General features: G+C 51.6%; 1 protein-coding gene across 3 annotated transcripts in view; it reads right to left on the reverse strand.

The window, feature by feature from the left end:
- Positions 1-923: 923 nt before the first annotated feature.
- ZNF592 (zinc finger protein 592) overlaps positions 924-20,449 on the reverse strand; it is a 46,684-nt gene continuing 27,158 nt past the window's right edge. Inside the window, exons 5-12 of one of the 3 annotated variants that reach the window (XM_040493567.1) lie at positions 16,475-16,651; positions 16,041-16,200; positions 15,639-15,926; positions 15,295-15,407; positions 14,599-14,734; positions 12,743-13,000; positions 2,149-2,245; positions 924-1,451 (exon numbers count right to left, since the gene is read on the reverse strand). In XM_040493567.1, coding sequence (XP_040349501.1) covers positions 2,159-2,245; positions 12,743-13,000; positions 14,599-14,734; positions 15,295-15,407; positions 15,639-15,926; positions 16,041-16,200; positions 16,475-16,651 — 1,219 coding nt within the window. In that variant the 3' untranslated portion in view covers positions 924-1,451; positions 2,149-2,158. Of the gene's footprint in view, positions 1,452-2,148; positions 2,246-9,015; positions 13,001-14,598; positions 14,735-15,294; positions 15,408-15,638; positions 15,927-16,040; positions 16,201-16,474; positions 16,652-20,449 lie in introns of those variants that run through there. The other 2 variants (XM_040493568.1, XM_040493566.1) reach the window with 2 other exon arrangements.

A 20,449-nucleotide genomic window follows, 5' to 3' on the forward strand; every position in this document is an offset into this window, starting at 1 on the left:
ACTTAGGCAGACCCACCTGTCTCCGTCGTCGAGTGACCCCGGGAGGTCAGAGCTCCCCCGGGTGCGTCTTGTGTTCCCGTCCATTATCCAGCATGGACGAAGGGCTCAAAACCCACTGGCAGAATAATTGCAGCTCCTTCTCCACCCAGCCTCGGTTTCCCAGCACCCGTGGGGGGAATGGCTGCGTCCTGACGCCCAGAACACAATTCAACAGGGCGGCGATTCCCAGAGCAAGGTTGTAAGCACTGCCTAAATCTGGTTCTAAATGTTGGGAGTGACCAACATTTATCCATCCTTCTTTCTCCTTTTTCCATGAAAGCACTTTATGGAGGAAGTGCCTGGAGCTGGATGGCTACGGTCATTAGGAACTTAGAGCAAAGGAGGGGGGCCCCTGGGTGGCTCATTCTGTCAAGCGTCAGGCTTCCGCTCGGGTCATGACCTGATGGTTCATACTTCAGCTCAGGTCATGACCTGACGGTTCATACTTCAGTTCAGGTCATGACCTCACTGAGTTCGAGCCCCACGTAGGGCTCTGTGCTGATAGCTCAGAGCCTGGAGCCTGCTTTGATTTCTGTGTCTCCCTCTCTCTCTCTACCCCTCCCCTCCCCCAGTTGTGCGCGCTCTCGCTCTCTCTCTCTCTCTCTCTCTCTCTCTCAAAAATAAACACTTAAAAAATTAAAATAAATTTTAAAAAGAAGTTTGGAACAAAGGAGTACAACCCCTCTGTCCTAGAAGCTGCATCCATGTATCTTCCCAGTCCTTTTGGAAATGGCCCTTCCCCCACTCTCACTGTGTGATTCTGAGGTGAACCCATCCCTGGCCTCAATCGGCTGACTCAAGCCACCCTATTCATGGTACTATCTATCTCCCTGACCACAAAGGGAAGCATCACACCCAAGCCAAGTCAAGCCAATCAGAGTTCGTCACGAAAATGTTTTTAACTGGAATTGGGAGAGAAAAGTAGTCTCTCTGTGCTGGAAAACTGGGAGCTGGGAGGTCTCTGACAGAGAGAAGCAAAGCAAGGGGCTCAGAGTCCTGGCGACTTCCAGGTACATTGTGTTTCTGAGATCCGGCTTTGTCTCTGACCTTCTTGTGGGTTGGCAGTTCAAACATTTCACGGAATCGGGGTACCCAGAAAGTTCTTCCTTTGCTCACGCCCCTTCAAATGAGGCTTCTGTTGGTGGAATGTGAGTCCTGACCAATACTAAGGCAGTTTCTCCTCGTGAGCCCAAATCCACCTCCCAGCCACATGTCCCCATTTATCCTTGTTGTTGGCTCTCTCTGCAGGTGCACATATCAGAATCTCTTCAGGCAGCTACGGGACGCTCCTCCAAGTCTTTGGAAGCTTGCTGGAAGTTTTGGGTCATTTGTTTAAGCTGTGTGAACACCCATGGATCAGGCTAGGGCAGTGTGATGCAGGCAGAAGCCACAGGATCCGTGATTCCAGGAACCTTTTGTCAAATAGGAAAGACTGGCATATGAACAAAATGCGGTGAAGGTGAAATGCACAATTATAAAACTAGGTAGAGGGGGAGCATAAAAATATAGAGCAAAGGATGGGCTGCCAGGGGTTTTGGTTGGGACAGTTTACGAGGCAGTAAGCTTGAGGATTTTGAAAACTGCATCGGTGCTCACCAAGTCAACTGGAGGACTGGAAAAGGATAGACAGACTAGTCCAGATGGAGGGACTAGTGTGGACAAAGATAGGGAGGTGCACAATAACCCGGTGGGCATGTTGCTCAAGTGTAAAGGAGATGGGGGAAATGGACAATTAGGCAGGGCCAGTTCCAGAAGGTTTCGTCTGGTACACTGAGGAACCTAGACTTCCCTTCGAGCCCATCTCTCACAGGATGACCACGGATGTGGTCCCACTAGTCACCCTAGTGGCCCTCCACTTTATCAATTTCCTTTTGAAGATGTGACCCACACAGAGGTCACCCCCACAGCAGCCTAGAATTGAATTAGCACCTCTCTGGGTGTGTGCCCCACGCCCTAGCAACGGCTTTGCCGCAGCCAAATGATTTCATTGATCCTGAGCCCGTGCATGTTCAGGGTGAACCACCGCTCACCTAAGTCCTTCCCACTCCTGCTTGTAAAGTCTTTTTTACCCTAAGGGCAAACTTGTACCTTTTTCCAGTTAAAGCTCGCCTTCTTATTCTTAATCTCGCACTCCCTCTCCTCCTTGTCTGAACCGTTTCGGGTTCTGTTCCTGCCATCTGGTGTCCTTCCAGCTTCTTGTGGCTGTCTGCCAATTTAATAAGCAAGACTTTCATGAGGATGGGGGCAGAGCCGAGGAAGGGGCGCTGAGACACCCAGGGATGGAGAGGTCAGAAGGGCACAATCTCTTTCCTCTCTAAGCTTACAGTCTAGCCGGAGAGAGAAAGGGCACGTCGAGCGGTGTCAACCAAGTCCGAGGCTGGGAGTCCAGCCTCTCTCTAGCCGGGAGGCTGGAGACTCAGGTTCTGATTCTCCTCTGCCGCTGAGTGTGACCTTGGGCAATGGCTCCCCATCCCCGAGTGTGAGCTTTCCCCTTTGGAAAGAGGAGTGAGGCGTTCCCTTTATGATCCTGGAGGTCGTAGGTGTTCATTCAGCAAGTGTTCGCTAAGTACATGCTGACTCCTGCACTCCAGGTATCGTGCCAGGCGCTGAGGGTACAGGGATGAATGTTCTAGTCTGGACCCTGGAGAACCTCTCCAGCGGAAGAAAGATAGAACCTCTGATAGAAGTTTGCACGTGGTGCTGAAAGAGCACAGAGAAGCTCATGCCGTGGTTTTGCATTTGGAAATAACTGTCATCCAAGGTTTGCTATTGGATGCGCCCTGATGAAGTGTTGTAGGAATCTGTTAGTGGTGCCAGGATCCTCTCACCCGGTTGTTTTGAACTTCCCGGGGCCCTAGAGTAACCGGGTGCTTACAGTAGGAAAATCTTGGGCTACTGCTTTTTTTTGTTTATTTTTTTAAAGGTTTTTTTTTTGTTTTTTTTTTTTTTTCATTTTGAGAAAGAGAGAATGCAAGTGGGGAAGAGGCAGAGAGAGAGGGAGAGAGAATCCCGAGCAAGCTCCACAGTGACAGCGCAGAGCCCGACGCGGGGCTTGATCTCACAAACCACGAGATCATAACCTGAGCCGAAGTCGAGAGTCGGGTGCTTAACCGACTGAGCCACCCAGGCACCCCTTGGGCTACTGATAATTAACGTATTTAGCTCAGCAATGACGGGGGAAGTTGTTCCCTGTCCAAGAATGGCAGGGTCTCCCAGGACACTCTGACCCAATTACATTAGCCCCTCTCATCGAGGCGTAGAAGAGTTTGAACACACCTTTTGTTCCGACTTAGTTCCACTTCTTCCCCTTCTTACTCAGCTCTCTTTCTTCCAACACTGACAAAAGTCAGAGAGAACAATCCACTCTCCTTTGAAGCACTGGCCAAAAACACACATCACCCAACATTTATTAGCTATCAGGACACCATTCCACACTCCTCGCCATCTTCCCCCTGAACTTACTGAGCTCGGGCCACCGCACGTTGAGCGTCACTGTGTACCAGGCTCCGGTCCCCTGCCATCATCCCTGCCTTTCTAATAACTCAGCCAACACACTGGCAGCAGGTCTGCCTAGCTCATCCCCTCAGAGACCTTCACCCTCACTTCCCGTAGCAACCCAATCAAATGCCATCCCTTGAACCCAGTCAGAGGAATTTCTCCAGCTCTAAAATGCCATTTTGTTATCATCTTTCCACCTACGAAGCCTGCCCTCTGCCTTAGGGCGACTCCAGACTCCCAGCCCCCCCGACTTCTCCACTCACGAGTTTCTTCTTGGCTTCTTTATCCTCCTCACCCCATCCCCGTCGACACACAGGCATAGCGTGGGGTAGACAATAACTTCAACTACAGCTACACTCTCCTCAGGGATCCCCTTTCCCTTGCCCCTTGACCTTCTACTCACTCTCCCTTGCTGGTTCCTAACCTGGGATCTGGCCGCGGCTTCTTGCTCCCGGTCTGGCCAAACTTTCTGGTTTCCAGCCTGAGTCTGATCTCAGGCAACTTGGCAATCCCTTCCCAACTCCCCAAGCCGACCTTCTGCTTTCCCTACAGCCACGGTTCCAAACAAGCTCCAACCTCCCCATCCCCCTCCTCGCTTGCAATGGTCAGCAGGGAAAAGTGGGAGCACCGGATAAGAACTTCAGCTTTGAAGGAGGACAGGCTATCTCCATCATCTCTGAGTTATACTAACCTCTGCTTCAAAACGTCTATTGTTCTTTCCAGGGCTCTCGAACTTCTGCTCCGTCAGCTCTCCCTGCCCTCCCCCTGCCCGGCCTCCTTCCTCACCACCCACGAGGGCGACAAAATGTTTGCTTTTCCTGGACATGTTCACCCCAACTCTCCCTTCCCTCCCTGCCTCCGCATCTCAAAAGAGCTCGAAGGAAATCAGGCGCATCATCAAGCAGTAATGAGTTGCCAGAGTTGGGTTATAAAGTGCAAGCTTTGGCCTTCTGGAGCGGACACAGACCAATGGCCGGCGCCAGGCCCGCCCAGCAAGAGTGGCCAGATGCCAGTCCCTGAGTGCGACAGTGGTGCTCCTGGGGGCCAGAGCCGGCTCCCTGGCCTGGAGCAGGGACACGTCTGAGGGGCAGAACATGTGGCCCCAGCCAGGTGGAGGGGAGGAAACAAGGGAGTGGGGGCAGGGGGTGGGGCGGGGATTACCCAGAGTCGGCAGGAAGGGGACCGGGTCATCCTATAGTAACCCCTCCACCTCTCACTGGGAATAAATACGCTACTTCTCAGGCAGCCCGTTTCATTTTCAAGAGGATTTTCCTTTTATCGAGTCTAATTCTGTTCTGCCCTCTGAGGCCACACAGAGGAAGTGTGACTGGTCACAGAACACTTCTTTTCTTGACGAGATTTCGAGTTCCTTCAATAGCTCCTTGAATGAGATGGCACCGAGGGCCCTACACCAGACTGGATGCTCCACGCTGCGAACACGTCCGCTTTGCCAGTGTCCGCCTTAAGCTACTGTGCCGTTAACCTTACGCCGCACACGTGAGCTCTTCCGGGCTCCGTACCACCATCACCAATGTCATTCTGCTCCATAGACTGTCAAGATCTTATTTTGCTGTGTGGACTCAGGCTGAAGTAGCCTTTTCCACAAGCCATGGCACAGGGATTGAGTTCAGAGGTCAGTGAGACCTTCCTGATGAAGCCACATCAGCTTCCACACCGTGCTTCCGAGCCCCCCCAGGCCTGTGGCCCCTCTTCAGGGCAAGTCGTTAATAGCACGGTAAGTTAATCGAACACATGTCCACCCCTCCAGTTTCTTCTTTCTGTTTTTCCTTCCTTTGATTCCCTTCATTTTAAAGGTCTTAGCCCTGAGCTCAACAAAGCCCTGGATTGTGGCTGGTCCTGCCCTCCCGTGAGGCCCTACCGCTGAAGCTGTCCTTCCGGCAAGCCAATCTGCAGTGCTCTGGATGGCTTGTCTGGCCTTCCCCCAAGGGCCCTCAGAGCTCCCATCTCAGGCAGCTGAGCCCCTGACCCTGGAGGGTGGAGATCCTAGGTCCTGCCTTCCTGGGTGAGCTGGCCACTCTGGCTGGCACTCCAGGGACTGGAGAAGTGGCCACATCTGCGCTGGAGTAAGTGGACACCAATTAGAGGATTACTGGCTACAAGAAGCCACTCCTGATTCTGGTTTGATTGGAAGGGGAATTTGGGACCTGGGTAGAGCTGCCCCAGCCGGGTGCCCTCCCCAATGCACCTACTCTCATTCCACAGCAGCCCTGTCCAGAATAAGGCAATCACGAGATGAGAGGGTGACTCTGTGGTCAGGGGGCAGGTCACTCAGGCCCAGGACACAAAATGCCGCACCCTCAGAGAGACCAGGAGAGCCACCGCGTTCCCCCCCCCCCCCACCTCCAGCCCAGGCCTGTCCTGGTCTTCTTACAGCAGGAGCAGGTAGGTCCTTCTCCTCCCCTTCAAGTCTTTCTCTAAGGAACCTCGTGTGTCTCAGCCAGCCCTCCATTCCACAGCAGCCACATCTCACCCCATTCACAACTCTCAGCAATAGCAGCCGCCAGGACCACTCACCCACGGGACACCACCGATCATTTTTAAGATCATTTTCCAGCTTGCTGGCACCCACCATGTTTGCCTGTAATGGACCACTCCTAGTGTGTGAGCCCGTCACCACCACCACCCTTGCCCACCCGCAAAGTCAAGTGCCATCTCCAGGCTCTAAACCCTCCAGCTGCCCAAACTCTCCTGCCTGACCTCCACAACTTTCTGCCCTTTCCTTGCCAGCCCCTCCCCCTTCCCCTCCTCAGCTGCCACTCCCCACCCCTACTAACCCCACTTGGAAATCATATTCAAAGCCCTCCTCCATAGACAATAGAGCTTCTCAGGAAGCAAAACCTACCCTCCTCCTTAGATACAAAAAATATTCAGCCCTGTCTATGCACCATGGGTCCTAGGGAGAAATTCCAAGCAAATTGGTCTAAGGACCAGAAAGTCCTAGAGGAAAATGGGAATTGTATACACAGTGTGCCGTGGGCTATAACTGAAAGAGGGGGGCTGAGAAACAGTGGAGCTTCTCAGTTTCATAAATGAATGTCCCATCAAGGAGCAGCTGAACCACTCTGCAAGCATCAAAGGCATGAACTATCCCCATCTTCACAGAAAATAGAGGCAAAAGACACACACACACACACACACGTGTATATATGTACATAAACACACACATATACATTACACACATACACACGTGTATATATACATACACACGCGTGTATATGAATACACATATACACACACGCATACACACACGTATATATACACACGCATACACGTGTGTACATGTACATATTCACACATGCGTATGAATACATATATACACGTGTGTATATGAATACATATATACACACATGTATATACACACATGCATGCACACACGTATACATATACACGCGCGCACATGTGTATATATACACGTGTATACACATACATATATACACACACACGTGTATATACGTACGTATACACACACGTGTGTGTGTATATATGTATACACACACAAATACCATGCCCACCTATGAAATGATGGTGCTGCCGGACCTCTGTCATGTGAGCACATGCCAGGATGGGGGCTTTTCCCAATCAGAACTAACCTAAATGGCTTTATCATCCCTTTGCCCCATTCTCCATACAATCAGTCATATAGATATTGACTTTTTTAGTATTCATGCACTAAAAACTCAATTTCAATTTGCAATAATAAATATAAAAATAAGAGCATTTTCAAAGGCCAATGCACTATACAATGAACTAGCTCAAGAACTCATCTGCACCTAGGTCCCTAATGAAAAGACACCTAGGGAACAGAGGGATCTGAAGATGCTTCTGAATTATCACGTGAATGGTTCAAACTTGGAAAGGCCTGACAAAAGCCCAAAGAAAGATACTTAGAGAAGAGCCAGACTCTGTCTGAAAAAGCATAAATCTGATGGAAATGATAATCGAAACAAATGCAAACAAGTGATACTGCCTTTGAGGGGAGGGGGTGGAGAGGGATCATTTCCATTTTTTGTGTGTGACTAAGGACCAAAAGTCAATAAATAAATAAAACAATTGAAAAGGAGAAGAAATGCAGTTAAGAGTTCTTGCCTTTAGGGAGGTCTCCTCTCTTTGATATAAACCTATAAGGAACAAGAAGGTAAAATCTAGCCCAGCTCAGGATCCTCAGAGATTTAAGCCACCACCACCACCGCCCCCCCCCCCCCCCCGGCATTTGACAGATGGGAGTATTGAGGCCAAGAAAGATCAAACAACTTAGTTATAGAGCTTCTGGTTTCTAGTCACTGGCTTTCTTCATTCTAGCACATTGCCAGGGGGTTCAGTCAAGGAAGTAGGGGTAACCCCCTGAGGAAATAATTCTGCAGAAGCAAAAGTCTGTATGCCCGGGACTCTTCCTTGCACTGACGAAGAGGGAGATTTATTAAATGTTAAACAGGAAATGGGTTAAGTAAATTATGTTGATTTGAAAATGATTACAATGATTGAAAATGAGGATTTAAGGGCTATGTAGAAACACAGAAAATGCCCAGATACAATGTTAAGTAGAAAAAAGTAGGGTACAGAATCAGAGGCAATGTGGTGCTCCTCGCACCTGAGTGAATCCCAGCATTGCCCGCAACGAGCTCTGTGGCCTTAGGGAAATTACTCAACCATTCTGAACCTCCAAAGAATCCTAGTGTTTTGAGTTTTGAGCCTACATAAGAGAATGAATGGAAGAATAATGTCTGTCATATGGAAATTTTCAATTTCCGGTTGTTACCATAATCATATCATATTCAGCTATGAGCTGAGCAAGAGTCCGTTGGAAAAGCGGTTGGAAAGAACTGGAAACTGATAAGGCAGTAATAAAAACAAATGCAAAAGTAAGATGGGATTATAAATACACGTTTTTTATTTTCTCTAACAATGTGATGTCATTTTCCAATAAGAAAAATGCATTTAAAAAAAAGAAAGAAAGAAAGAAAAGATAAAAGCATTTTAAATAGGGACCTCAAAAAAAAAAAAAATCCTATTCTTGGGACCTGGCTCCTGGTTTGCTCCTTCCTCCAGAGGGGCCCAAGGTTCCCAGCACCTGGTTCCTAAGGCTGCTGTGGCATCTGTTCATGGAAAAGGTCAAGAATGGCCTGGATCCCTTGGAAAACACGGCCGGGGAAGGGGGGCGGGTAATTGAAGGGGTGATGACACGGCACATCCTAGAATCTAGAACATTCTGTCTTGCTCAGAGTAGACCCTGAGACAACTTTGTAGCGACCAGTTGAATCAGACTCTTTCATTCCCACGTGCATACGTGCGTGCACTCACTCACTCACTCACTCGAACACTCTTGGGACCGCTACGGTTTGCAAGGAACCGTGTGAGGAGCTTTCAAAGAATTAGACTGACCCACTGGATGAATTTGAAACAATCTCCATTGCGGAAGTGGAAAAAAAAAAAAAAAAAAAAAAGCAAGCTTCAGAACGCTGCATAGAATGCTACCATTTGTATTAAAAATAGATATATAAATATACATATTTATAAACTTGTAAATGCATAGAATTGCTCAGAAAGGGTACACAGGATCTAGGTAACAGTGATTAGTTCTGGAGGCGGGCTGGGGAACTGAAGGCTGACCTCCGATAGGAAGCTTACTTTCCATTGTATACTCACTCTTTTGTATTGTTTGGATGTCTTACCGTGTAAATGTATTAATTTTTCAAAACAACAACAAAAAATTTAAAAACGAGTTAAAGAAAGTGCGCCCAGAGCGGAATATACAGTGGTGAACAGGGCAAGCAGGGGTTCCTCTGTCTCAGGGAAGGCAGAGTGTGTCGAGAACTCGCTAAGCCACAACTGTGAAGTTTTCAAAACCAGACTGTTTACATAAGTTAAGGGAACAGTTCTTTCTACACCAATTATAGTAATTCAGCACATCATTTTACAGAGATAAAGCAGTTGGAAAATAAATACGAGTCATTTGTCAAGCCTTAGAGTGTATTAAGTTGTAGTTTCTACAAGGGTGGGGATCTTATCTGTTTAACTTGATCAGCAGAGTGTTCACTCCGGCTAATGTGCAGATAAGTGCTTGTTACAGCAAGCGTTTTCTGATGATAACAAACGATATGATAGCACACCCATTAAAAACATCTGAAAAAAAGAAAAGATCGGAAGATATTGGACCCTGAGGGAACCATGTTTTCTGGGATGGTCCCCCCCGCCCCCGCCCCGAAAAACAGTCTTCAAATGCAAGATATACCCCAATGTGAATGGAAGGTCGGGGAAACACTGCCCGGGCTGCAGAGCGTCACGCACGGAAGTTTCACGCAGGGCTCTCCTTGGGGTGACTTGGCACAGACTGACTGCAAAGAGAACCTGGCGCTCCGTGGGCTACCCGACCACAGGGGAGGTAGGAAGGCAGGTGTGTGGGTGGCTGCAGAGTGCCACTGAGCTGGTGGCCAGCCAAAGCAGCCGGGGCACAGGGATTGACACCGTGGACTTGAGGATCCCGCGGGCTTGACTCGGCACCAGCACTTACAGGCAGCCCAGCGGGTTATTTGACCTCTCGGAGCCTCGGTTTTCTTTCTGTGAGATCCTCATGAGGACTAAATGGAAACCACCGGAAAGTATTTAGCAAGATATGGGGCACGCTAGCAGGGTCTGAAGTGCCATCGCCGTCACTGTTGCTACATGATGGATACGTGTCCCGGGCAAGTTATCGCTGACCATCCGCATCCAAGCCTGAACAGCAGGTGGGGTGCGCCCCACCCTCCATGCCCTAAAGGCAAGAATCCCTTACGTTCATATAGTGTTTCACAAACTTAGAAAAGGTCCCACACTCCTCATCCCACAAAGGCCTGTGAGGCGAGATGGAGGGGAGTCACCAGGACTATTTGGAAGGGGGGTGGGTTTGCTAAGAGCCGATTAGGGGCGGAACCCAGGATGTGGCCCAGGCTTCCTGGCGAGGAGGTCGGTCTTTTCACCCCACACCGCTCCCGGGAAAGAGAGCTGGATGTGGGTCAGGACAGGTGGTCGTCGAGGCTGCGAGGTCACTACCCCCTCCCCCACTCCACCCACCGCTATTTCTGAGCGGGAAGAGAGGCAACAATCCATGTCAAACCCTTCTCAGGGCCTCCTCTGTGATCCGTCCCTGCGAATGGACCATGGGGGGCAGGGCGGGCCCCGCAGCGGAACCAGGAAAGGGATGACAGCCCACGTGGGGTGGCCTCAGCGTCTGCAGGTGGCCGGATCGGGCCCAGCTTGCCTCACTGCCTGCCTGGGAAGCAGGGACGGCAGGGTCTGAAACGGAGGCGGGCTCTTAGCGGTGCCCCGTGCCGTTCGCATTTCCACTGGGATCTGACAGAAAATGTACTTTTTTTCAATTGTGAAAAGGTCAGGCGTATTTATCTGACAACTGATAGTGCCTCCCTTGAAAGAGCACCTGTAAGAACTCGGCCAGCACCCGCCTCCCTCTGCTGCAATGGGCGCCGCCGGACCAGCCCCACACCCCGGCCATGCAGGGCTGCAGCCACGGGTTGGGTCAGAGCTCAGAGGTCACCTCCACAGGGCCCCGACTCTGCCAGCAGTGAAGACGGCCCAGCCTCCCGTCTGATCCCGAATCTCCACACCAGAGAGGTCCCTGTGGCGGCAGCAACAGCAAGGCCTCCCGAACACAAGATAACTACAGAACATCTCCCCCCCCACCCCGCCCCACAGCCACCGGTTTGTAGGAAAGAGAGAGGCGCCCAGAACATTTCAGTGGGCCCTAATGCCAAGGCTGCTGACCCCGGGGAGGCCTTGCAGGTGACGCTTGACCAGTACAAAGACCCTCCCCTCACGCCCTTGCAAGGTTTCTAGAGGACCAAGTTCTGAGCCGCCGGTTTCCTAACCACGGCTCCAAGAATCTGGGAAGGACCTTCCTGGGACGGCAGGACACTGCTCTCCCCTAGAGATGGGACAGTGACAGAAGTGTGGGAGAGACTCTTACACGCAGCAGGGTAGGGCCAGGCTCACCTGAAGAGGAATACAAGAGCCCACCTGCATGGTAAGAAGAGTTTTTATTTGAAATATAGTCTGAGCAACATGAGTATAGCCAGGAGGAGGAGGGGCCGGCCTGCCCGGAGCGGCGGCCTCTCTAATGGCACAGGAGCGAGAGTACAAAGATCCCAGTGTCCGTGTGCCCCCAAGCCCACTTGTCAGGAAAGGCAGAACAGCAGCAGAACAGGGGCACACGGCTCCTTCTGAAGGGGGTGTGCCTCTCGGTGCCTGCCTGCCTGGACCGCGGCACCTGCCCTCCCGGGGTCCAAACACCAGTGTGCTGCACAACCTTCTCCCACCCGCACAGACAGGAGGGGCCCGGGTGACAATTCTCCAGGACCGTTTTTGGGGGAAAAGAATCCGAGAAGACAAGAAGGAAGGGCAGGGTGATTGAGGGCCCTCCGCAGGCCAGCCCGGGCAGAGCTCCCCAGGAAGGACCGCGCCGGCAGCCTCACCCCCTTCTCCGGCTCCGCTGGCAGGAAGCAGAGCGGCCCATCTGCAGCCCGCGAGAGCTCCCAAGAGAGCCCTGGCTGCAGGCAGCGGGCGGGGACCTCCCGGAAGAGCACAGCGCCCAGGGGTTTCAGGCCAAGACGACGGCGCTGGGGCCGGGCCACGTACGCGGCCTGGGGTTGGAAGGACACAGACAAGAGCTGGGGTACCAAGAAGCAGCACAAAGCCATAAATAACAGAAGCAAATTCAGAGCTGTCAGGGTCCCGGGTGACCGCACACTGCCCGGGGCTGGGGGACACCCAGACCCCACAGCTCAGGGCGGGCACTGCTCCAGGGCACACCGGGGCAGAGCCTCGTATCTCCCACCGTCCCCATGGCACACGGAGGACGCCCGGGGCACCCCTCCGGCCACGCACACTGCCACACCTCCGGTCACACCTGAGGGGACGGAGCGTGGCTGTCCTGGTCCTGAGAGGCCTGTGGTTGACTCTGAGCGTCCTGGGCTCCGTCCTCCTCAGAAGCCGGGCCTGGCGACCTCGCCTCTGTGTCGCCCAACAAAGGCTCTCCGGCACCTTCTTCCAGTCCGTTCTCCCTGGTCTCCATGGACACTTCCTCCCCGGAGCCCTCCTCTGGCTCCGCGGCCTCCGCAGCCTCCGCCACCGCCACCGCCTCCGCGTCCTCCTCCTCCTCCTCCTCCTCCTCCTCCTCCTCCTCCTGGTCTCTCACCTTGTGGACGATGTAGAGGTGGCGGCTGAGGGAGCTGGCAGAGGTGTAGCACAGGCCGCAGAGGAGACACTGGGCTGTGGAGCTGTCCGCCTGGTGCTGAGGTATGTGGCTCTGAAACTCGAGCCCCGAGTCTGTGGCAAAGCTACATTTCGCACACTGGAACAGGGACTTGTGCCTTTTGGTGGAAGAGACGGCCGCGCCATTGCTGGTGCCCGGAGCGTCCCCGGCTCCGCTGCCCGGTCTTTTCAGATGGCTCACCTGGAGGGGGAAGCAGGGTGAGTGGGGTCCCAGCCCAGCCCGGGCCCCAGAGCTGAGCCGCACACCTGAACGGCGCAGCCCCCGCACTCACAGAATCTCCCCCCCCCCCCCCCCACGTCCCCCCCCAGGCCAGGCTCGCCCTGGCCCCGAACCGGGTTTAGATCTGGTTTCTTTCAGGTTTTTCTGTTGGCTGGTGCTTTGTCTAATGTAACGTATGTGTGCGGCCCCACATTCCAAAGACACGGGAGGGGCATGTTCTCTGCTCTCCACAGAACACCCTGCCACCTGGCTTCTGAGGCCCCTCCAAGAGAGAGTCTCTGTGTGCACAAAGATAAAACTGTCATCTTTGGGGCACCTGGGTGGCTCAGTCAGCTAAGCATCAACTCTTGGTTTCTGCTCAGGCCATGATCTCAAGGTTCATGAGATGGAGCCCCACGTCGATCTCTCCCTCTCTGTCCCCTCCCCCCCCCCCCGTGCTCTCTGTCTCTCTCTCTCTCTCCCTCTCTTTCAAAACAAATGAACATTACAAAAAGTTTTTTAAAAAAACTGTTGTTTTCTACAAAACGATAGCGCTACATGCACACTCTTCCTCCCCCTTTTTCTACTTAATGACATGCGTTGGCCATCAGCTGCATGAGGGCATACACAGAGGCTTCCTTCCTCTAACACTGGCAATGACGAGGCGTCCCCGCTGGCAGACATTCAGTTGTGTCCCGTCATTGTCACTGCACACAGCCCCGCAGCGAATATCCTTGCGCACACCTCCTCAGGCACGAGGCCGAAGCTACAGGGCGGACAAACCCTGGGGACGGAATGGTGGCTCCAAGGGCACGTGCATTTGGAGGGGGGTGTGCGTTTTCAGCACAGGCAGATGTTGCCAGAATGTCAACTGACACCCCACCTGCTCTGTGCGGAAGGGCCTGCCGACCAACGCCCTCCCTGAGTGGCCGAGAAGGAGCGCCCCGGAAGTCCAGGCGGCTCTCAAATTCCCCCCGACATGCCTGACCCTGTGAGAAGCAGCCCTCCCCACCATGGAGCAGGAAGGGCCTACAGTGGAGGGGAACCAAGCGGTTCTAGAAGTTCAGAAGAAATAATGGGAATAGGGCACGAAATGGGGGCAAGGTCACGGGACGAGGGCCCAGGCTAGCAGGGGTCTGCACCCAGCCCCTCCCACAACGACTGTGTGTGTGTGTGTGTGTGTGTGTGTGTGTGTGTGTGTGTGTGTGTAAGAGAGACACTCACTGCCGTCCTCGCCTGACAGGCAGCCCTGCCCTTCCCCCGACCCAGGACCAGTGGGGCAGAAACAGGACAGTGAGTGTGAACGCACTCCAGTGTCCACACAACATGACACACAGCTGAGGAAAGCATCCCAGTGACAGGGAAACCACGGGAACAAAAGGCTGATGGGCGGTCTCACAGATCTTTGTCCCTGTCCTTTACCTGCATGCAGTCCCCAGGTGGGTCACGCGTGACTAGAGAATGGCCTACACTGAGGGAAGCTGTGGCTGCTGGTTGCTCCCCGGAGCCCTCCTGCTGGCCCTGCAGCTCAGGGGGCTCACTGAGCAGGCGCCTCCAGGGGCAGGGGCCCCTGCACTCACCTGAGGGGAATGTCCACCCGGAGGTCTGACTTTGGACGTCTGGCTCAAATCAGGGTTTCTGATACCATGCATAAGGCTGATGTGGCTCTCCAGAAGGGAGGGCCGAGGAAAGCTGGGGCTGTCCTCTGTGCAGTACCTGCAGCCGAAGAGACTGTGTAAGAGGACAGGCTCCGAGCACCCCTGGCAGGAGCTGAAGCTGCTCCTGGCTCCAGGGGACAGTCTGGAGCAGGCAGAGAGCTGGCTGGGTGGTCATCGGGCTGGCTGGGCGGTGCTGGGCTCCCAGAGAAGGTCAGCTGACGAGCCGGCCAAGGTGGCAGACAACAACAGCAGGTCTCACAATATATGTGCTGGCCCTAAGCCAGGTCAGCAAGGAAGAGGCCAGGCTATGTCCCGAAGCACAGACACGATGCGGAAGCCTCTCGGCCAGACGGGGCACAGTGACACCGCCAGCCCTCCGTCAGAGCAGCGGGCAGTGCAGCCCAGGGTCAGGGAGGTACGAAGGGGGAGGGCTCAGGGGCCAGCAGGTTCTAGAAGCTGGTTCCCTACCAGCCCTGCCTTCTAACTTAGCCACAGCGTTTTCCCATTAGAAACCCGCTCGTATCATCTTGCTTCCGACCCCTGATCTCACAGCAGAGAAAAGCCCTGGACAGACTTTTTGCATTTCAGGCCTCCCGGCTCCCACCTCCAGGGACTCACCCGCAAGTGTAGACTTTCTTCACGGTGTCGTGGTTGTTGCGGATGTGTTTGCGCAGGCTGTTGGGGGTGTGGAAGGACTGCTCACACTGCCGACACGGGTACCGCTTCAACGTCTACGGGAGATGACGGGATGCAAAGCATCAGAACCGTAAGACGGTTCTGGATATATCTTTCTACTCGGGTGATGCAGGCAGAAAGGGGGTGCCCCAAAGACCTCGGGATCTGTGGTACCCACCCTGCCCCAAGCACCAGGAACCCTAAGGGGTCAGCCACACAAGGGGGCTCTGAGCCCACAGATGTCCAGAGAGTCTGGCACTGCACTGTGACGATGTGACGACACTGACCCGACCGTGGCTCTTCTTCATGTGGGACACGTAGTTCTCCCGATCAGGAACCCACTCCTGACACTCCTGGCAGGTCCAGCCAGTGTTCCTCAGCCGGGGCCTGGCCTCGGTCCTGCGATGGGCCTCGGGCCTGCCCCAGCGGCCGGAGGGCAGGGAGCTGCCCCGAGCGGCCACGCTGGCGGCCGGGGGCTCGGTGGGAACTCGAGAGCCAGGCCGGCTCGAAGCCGTGTCCGATGAAGACTGGAGGCTGGACAGCTCGTCCACGTTTCGGGGAACACCGTGGGTGCTCTGGGGATGGGGAGAGCGATTACTGACTGGGCGAGGGGAAAGGTGCACAGAATCAGACCCCCCGGCCTGAGGCGCGCGTCCTCCTCCCCAGCCTCCTTCCCTAGGGCACCCCACCTTGACGTGCTGCATCAGCTCCGGCTTCTGCAGGAACAGCAGTGGGCACTCAGGGCACTTGAAGACGCCCACCTGCGTCTTGCTGGCATTCTGATAAAAATGCTGCTGAATGTGTCTCTTCTTGTTGAAGACCATTTCACAGGAGCACTTATAAATGAGCCTGACGAGACAAGCCCCGGGGCGTGAGGTGGCCAGGCTCTTGTGGACACAACCTCCACCCCCACTGTGCTCTCTCTGAAACGGGGTCCACTCCGGGGAAACACTACTCTGAGCCGATGTGGATACTCCCCTGCCTCAGGATGTCTTCAGTGACCTCCAGGCACCTCTCCCGCCAGCCCCGGCTCCCTGGTCCGTCCCGGAACCTCCCCCCGCCCGTAGCACCTAGGCCACTGAGCTCCACCCCACGGGCCTGCTGACCCTGGAGCTGCACTCACTGGGAGGGTCTGTGGGGCTGGGTGGGGTGCTGAGAGGCGCTGTGGTCCGCGGTGCTGCTGGCAGTCTTGAAGGCCATGGGGCAGAATGCACATTTGTGGAAAACCTGGCAGTGTCGCTCCTGGATGTGGCTTTTCAGCAAGGCCAAGGTCAGGTGGACGACCCCGCAGTGGATGCACCTGGATGACAGGAGGGGGCGGGGGTGTCAGACCCAGAAGCAGCGCTGGTAAGGGAGGGATGGAGAGCAGGGACAGAGCCATCTCCGGGACTCTCTGTGTCCCCCTCCCTTGGGCACTGTCTTCCATCCTCTACACCTATGTCCTGAGAGCCTGCCTGCTGCCATGGGGCACAGTGCGGTCACCCAGGACACCCAAGCCCAAGGCTATGCCTGGTAGAGAAGGGGGGAGAAACCCGCCCCTCCCCTCACCGGCCACAGGCTATGCTTCTGCAAACCAAACATCTGAGCCCAGCTGAGAGAAGCTGGAGGGAACGGAGAGGGAGAGGAATGGTTCCAAAATGACATAAACAGCATCCTTTGAAGTGTGACACGACGGCAGGGGTCCAAGGGAAACTTCGGGAGGAGGCTACAGGAAGCCTATGCCTTCCCACAGGCTGGTACCCAACGTGCAGGGACGGCCACTTAATAAAAAGTGCAGCTAGAAATGCGGCGCTCAGCATGGCAACAAGCACATTCAAACACACAGCCCTCAAAGCCCAGGACGGAACCCTCCAGAGCCTGTCCGGGGAGCTTCAGTGGCGGCGGGAACGCTCTACGCTGTACTGGCCACATGGCAAGCGGATCTAAATAAAATAAAATAAGACACAGTGGCCAGTCACGCTGGCCACACGTCAAGGGCTCCACAGCCAGATGTAGCTGGTACCATTCTGCACTGTGGGACTCATGACTGTCACAGTGTCTCCTGGGTGGCACAGTGGATAACTTTTTACTTCTTCTCCCAGGTTGTATTTCCTGAGCTTTGTTGGGTGAATATATCACTTTTATAATGTATGAACAGTCTTAGGCCATTTTTTCTGAAATGGAGGCATTCTGAAACTTTCAACTTCAGAACCTCTCTCTATAAACACCGCCTTTTCTTTTCTCGGGATCACGGGACCATGTGACCTCCATGGCATCCTGCATCCATTCCAGTCCCTAGACACACATCCAGGTCTCCCCTCCATGAGAAAACATCTTCCCTGCTCCTAGCCACTCCTCTCAAGGTAACTTCTTTCCTCCTTTCGTTGCAGTATTACCTGACCCCATAACCCTGACATCCCAGTAAGCACTAGAAGAGAGGCTATTGCTTTACTGAAAAAAAGGACATGGCTTCACTTAAAAATTCTTTGGCTCCCAAATATAACCCCTCAATCCAGTACGTGAGCCCATTTTCACAGTCCACATAAATCATCACAGAATCCTTTTGTGTGCGTTTAGGGGGGCGGGCGGGAGATGGGACCACCTTTGCGAGCTTAATCAGTTACGAGAAGCAACCCAAAGAACCAGAAAGCTGTTGGCAGTGATCTCTGAGGTGCACTCACTAGTAAATCTGTACATTCTTTAAATTAAGTGTTTCTAATGCAAACTACTTAATGATATTTTCTTTTCTCTCCTGCTAAACAAAATAGTGACCAACTTCTAGCACACAGAAGTACTTCCATACCATAAGGCATCATAAGGAGGAAAAAAGTCCACACATTTCCAAATTCATCCAAAGTGGCCGAGTATACCTGACATGTGGAAAGAATCTTAAGTAACCATATTTGTGCAGTTTGACCAAACTTCAGCAGGGGGAATATACGCTTCAAAAATGCAAGGGAAAATCTATTCTATTTACCTTACAGACATTCTTCAAAGAAACCTCAATGAAAGTAAAAACATGAAGGTTTAAAGGGACATACATCAGCTTCAGTGAAAGACTGAATCAAGTAGGGTTTACAAATTGATGAAAAAGCACTCAGAAGACAAATCTGACCCCACAACACAGCTCTTCACCAATTTTTTAAGAGAACATAGATAATTATGGAATCATATGTTGCAAAATATGTAAAATTTTAGAAAAAACAAAGAGTAGTAAAATACTTAATTGTCCTAATAATCACAAATAAGAAAATGACATATCATTAAGAACAATCTAAATTTGCTCCTTTATGACATCATTGGTCGCTCTCCAAATTTTCAACAAAGAGCAGAATAATTTATATAATTCTAAAATATGTATATAACGTATATACCCCTTTTACATAAAATACATACACATAAAACACATACAAAATGCACAGGACTTTGACAATGTCTTCAAGAAAAAGCAAAAATAATACAAAACAAAGTAATATTGTAAAACCCAATGAAATGGAACATAGGTACATTTTCAGAATTTACTAAAAAACGTAATACCCACACGATGGGAGAAAATATTTGCAAATCATGTATCTGACAAGGGACTTTTACCCAGAGTATACAAAGAACTCTTATAACTCAACAGTAAGACAATTAATAATCCAATTTAAAAATGTGAAAAACGACATTTCTCCAAAGAAGATACACAAATACCAAACAGAAAAGATGCTCAACACCACGAGCCATTAGGAAAATGCAAATCAAAACCGTAACGAGACACCACTTTATACCCACAGGGATGGCCATCAGAAGTCAGACCATAACAAATGCTGGTGAGGATGCAGAGAAACCAAAAATCTCCTACCCTGCTGGCAGGAAGATAAAAATGGTGCAACCATTTTTTAAAACAGTTTGGCAGCTCCTCAAAAAGTTAAACGTAGAGTTAGCAGTTGACCCAAGTATTCTAGTCCTAGGTATAGACCCAAAAGAACTGAAAACATATGTCCACACAATAACTTACAAGTGAATGTTCATCAGCGGCATTATTCGTAACAGCCAAAAGGTGGAAACCCAAGTACCCATCAACTGGTAAACGGATGAACAAACTGTGGTGTATATACATATACAATGGAACACCATTCAGCCACAAAAAAAGAATGAAATGCTGATATATTACAATATGCATGAATCTTGGCTAAGACTACATATTATATGATTCCATTGCTATGAAATGTCCCAAAGAAGCAAATATAGGAGGCAGAAAATAAATTAGTGTTAGGGGTGGGGGAATGGAAGGGTTATGAATATAGAGTTTCTTTTTGGATGATAAAAATGTTCTAAAATCTGTGGTGGTGACTATATAGCTCTGTAAATATACGAAAAACCATTGAGTTGCACCCTTTAAAATGGGTGAATTGTATGGTGTGTGAATTATGTCTAAATAAAGCTAATACAAAAAATATATGTGAATAGTTGAAGATCTTAAGTGCCACGAATACTATGTTAGCACACACATCTTCTGAGTTCAACCACGGATCACCGAAGATTTTACTGTCAAAACCGTCAGTAAGCCATCTGGCTGAATCGCATTACATTTGTGTCTGATGTTCCTTACAAGAAGGCTTGATAAACTGAATTGCTTTTGAGATACTATGTTTCCTTTTAGTCTTACAGAAGAAAGTAAAACAAAACATTGAATTAAGAGACCAAAAAAAAAAAAAAACAAAAAAAAGCCATGAATCCATATGCTATTAGAAATGCCTTGGATGTGGCGCCTGGGTGGCGCAGTCGGTTAAGCGTCCGACTTCAGCCAGGTCACGATCTCGCGGTCCGTGAGTTCGAGCCCCGCGTCAGGCTCTGGGCGGATGGCTCGGAGCCTGGAGCCTGTTTCCGATTCTGTGTCTCCTTCTCTCTCTGCCCCTCCCCCGTTCATGCTCTGTCTCTCTCTGTCCCAAAAATAAATAAACGTTGAAAAAAAAAAATTAAAAAAAAAAAATGCCTTGGATTTAAGATTCAAGGACAAAAACCCAAGCATTGCTTGCATTTTTATTGGGCTGGATTTGATCTTGGAGCAAGCAGCACACGCTTAAGTCACAGTTGGAAAGGTGTTTTCAAATGTTACATCACACTGTAAAAACAC

Source organism: Herpailurus yagouaroundi, unplaced genomic scaffold (assembly GCF_014898765.1).
Source record: "Herpailurus yagouaroundi ecotype Mexico unplaced genomic scaffold, PumYag 185, whole genome shotgun sequence".
NCBI lineage: Eukaryota > Metazoa > Chordata > Mammalia > Carnivora > Felidae > Herpailurus > Herpailurus yagouaroundi.